General features: G+C 50.0%; 1 protein-coding gene across 1 annotated transcript; it reads left to right on the forward strand.

Annotated features, from left to right (window-relative positions):
* Positions 1 to 304: 304 nt before the first annotated feature.
* LOC126537927 (gamma-interferon-inducible lysosomal thiol reductase-like) lies at positions 305 to 1,263 on the forward strand. The gene has a single exon (XM_050185048.3). It carries the CDS (start codon positions 460 to 462, stop codon positions 1,153 to 1,155), a length of 696 nt encoding a protein of 231 aa, XP_050041005.1. The 5' UTR covers positions 305 to 459; the 3' UTR covers positions 1,156 to 1,263.
* Positions 1,264 to 2,354: the final 1,091 nt, after the last annotated feature.

The raw sequence follows: 2,354 nt of genomic DNA on the forward strand, positions 1-2,354 counted from the left end.
AGGATTTAGACTCAGCTGTAGACGAATTGCTTCGATTTTACTAATTTTTAAATTGACTAACTACGCAAAAATTTCCTTCATTGAACTACAAAGGCAGGATAGATATTTCTTAACTTAGCAGCGATCAAGTTAGCTCAAGCAATTACAACCCAGGAACAACAGCGGGCCAAGACGACCACCAATAGTTCCTGCTCTCCGCCTGACGTCTAATCTGTTTTCTTTCTGTCAAGCATAGCCCAACCCAGGAGAATTATCAGCAGGCCTCAGAAGTGACGTCCAAAGTTCTCAGATGGTGACTATGAGATTGCACCCCATCTGCAGTTGGGGCTGACAGCCGCCGACTATCTGGTCAGTGGGGCAAAGGTTCACTCACAACTGAGTGTTAACTAGCAGACAAAAACGCTTCAGCCGCAGTCTTCTGTGTGGCAGACCCTTGAGAGGACTTAGGTTGAAGCAGTCATGAGAGTCTCTGTGCTGTTCCCGAAGGGTGGCCTTCTCTTCGGCGCTTTCGTAGTAGCCATTCAGCTATGGTCTTCGGCGCAGTGCACGTCAATCAACCTCACGCTTTACTACGAAGGGTTATGTGCAGACTGCCATGACTTCTTTCTCGACCAACTGTGGCCAACCTACAACAAGCTGGAGGAGTACCTTGACGTCGACCTCGTGCCTTTCGGGAAAGCCCATATGAAGGTCGCTAACGGCACTGTCATGTTCCAGTGTCAGCACGGCCCTCAGGAGTGCTACGTCAACGAGGTGCAGGCATGCGCCGTCAAGTACGTGCACCCGGTCAGGAAACTTCTAGACTTTGTCGCATGCATGTTTCGTCAAGATGACCCCACCAAAGCGGGTCAGCCGTGCGCGGAGAAAGTTGGAACATACTGGCCAGTACTGGACAAGTGCAGCCGGGGGCCTGAAGGCGAAAAGCTCTTCCGTGAGATGGGCGAGAGGACGTTAGCACTGAAGCCTCCAATGAAGTGGGTGCCCTACGTACAGATCAACGGCGCGCACGACGACGTCACGGAAAGCTTGGTGGAACATGACCTGTTCGGCTTTGCCTGCAAGCTCCTGGAACCTAGTGTCCCTAGAGTATGCAGGCACGGTGAATTTGGGGACTTTGACTTCCTCGCGCAGGCTTTTCGTTTTGATAAGCATTAGGTGTAAAAAGCAAAGTGTAACTTCTTTTCGTTTAGCATGAATGCGGATTGCATATTTTCTAAGAATGTATGTGCGTTAGTTGGGAACAAAATAAATACTTCACTTGTTTTTGCCTTGTATGTTTCCCTATTTTGCCAGCATCAGCTTAACTGCAATTGCTCGAACGATAAGTACTCACCCCCCCCCTTTTTTTTCGGCTACGATGGATGCTAAACTTTGTCCTAGCACCGTTAAACTTCTAAAGGGCGCGACGCAGAGCTCGTAGACGCTTTGCTGCCAGCACTTCTTTCAGTTGAATCCAGATGGCGTAATTATTCTGCTTCGCGCCCGCATTCATTAGTCGCCTTCGGTGAGACCGAATTGCGGCTTGGGTGGTGGCGTACAGCACACTGTGCTTATATCGCTGGCGTACAGGACAGTGTAGTGCGTTTCTTAACACTTCAACCACTAATCATGAGCTGTATTCGTCATGGGAGGTTGTACCAATACGCCAATGACGAGTCACGCCCGTTCAGCCGATGTTGTGCTGCTTCCATTGCCACAAACGAGTTGCGGTCGGCAATGCCGGAAAGCTGCTTTCAAGAGTAGGAGCCCTTTTCAAAAGCGAAGCTTTCCCTTGGGAACCCCGCCGGGTTTCGTGAACGTGCTTGCGGCCTGCAGTTGTTCCCTTGCCGAATAGGCCAGAAAAGCTCACCTTCACGCATCCGCGGCTGCATGGTAATGAGGAAGTAAACGCTTCTGGCTGATAGAATGGCTTCGAATTGCGCTACGTACGTATGCACAGGGGAGCACGCGCGCCACTGGGTCCCTTGCAGCACCACCAGACGGCACTCGCCTCCGTGCATCCGGGTTATGTGGAGAGGTGTAATGGTTCCAGGAGTTAAATTTGGAAATGTGGTTGTTTGCTTGAAGTCAGTGGTACAATCAGGACTCGATGGCAACCAATGATCAGTGGGACGCCTCGCGTTGAGAACTCACGGGGAGACTCCAAATGAAGCCGTGCAGGGTTATCTGGGCTGGACAAGTTTTGAAGCACGGAGTAAAATTGATTATGAAGAATGACTGAGGAATACGGAAGAAAGTAAATGGGCTGGGAGAGTCTTCAGATATTTGTACAGAAAAAGCATTGATTCAAAGTTGAGTGAAAGAACTTGGAAGCTTACCAGCAAATATGTGACCGGTATGGTGAGCAACATGGC

The sequence above is a fragment of the Dermacentor andersoni genome, chromosome 4, assembly GCF_023375885.2.
Source record: "Dermacentor andersoni chromosome 4, qqDerAnde1_hic_scaffold, whole genome shotgun sequence".
NCBI lineage: Eukaryota > Metazoa > Arthropoda > Arachnida > Ixodida > Ixodidae > Dermacentor > Dermacentor andersoni.

Excerpts from the sequence above, each read along its gene's own strand:
- LOC126537927 (XM_050185048.3), top strand. The coding sequence starts at position 460 with ATGAGAGTCTCTGTGCTGTTCCCGAAGGGTGGCCTTCTCTTCGGCGCT.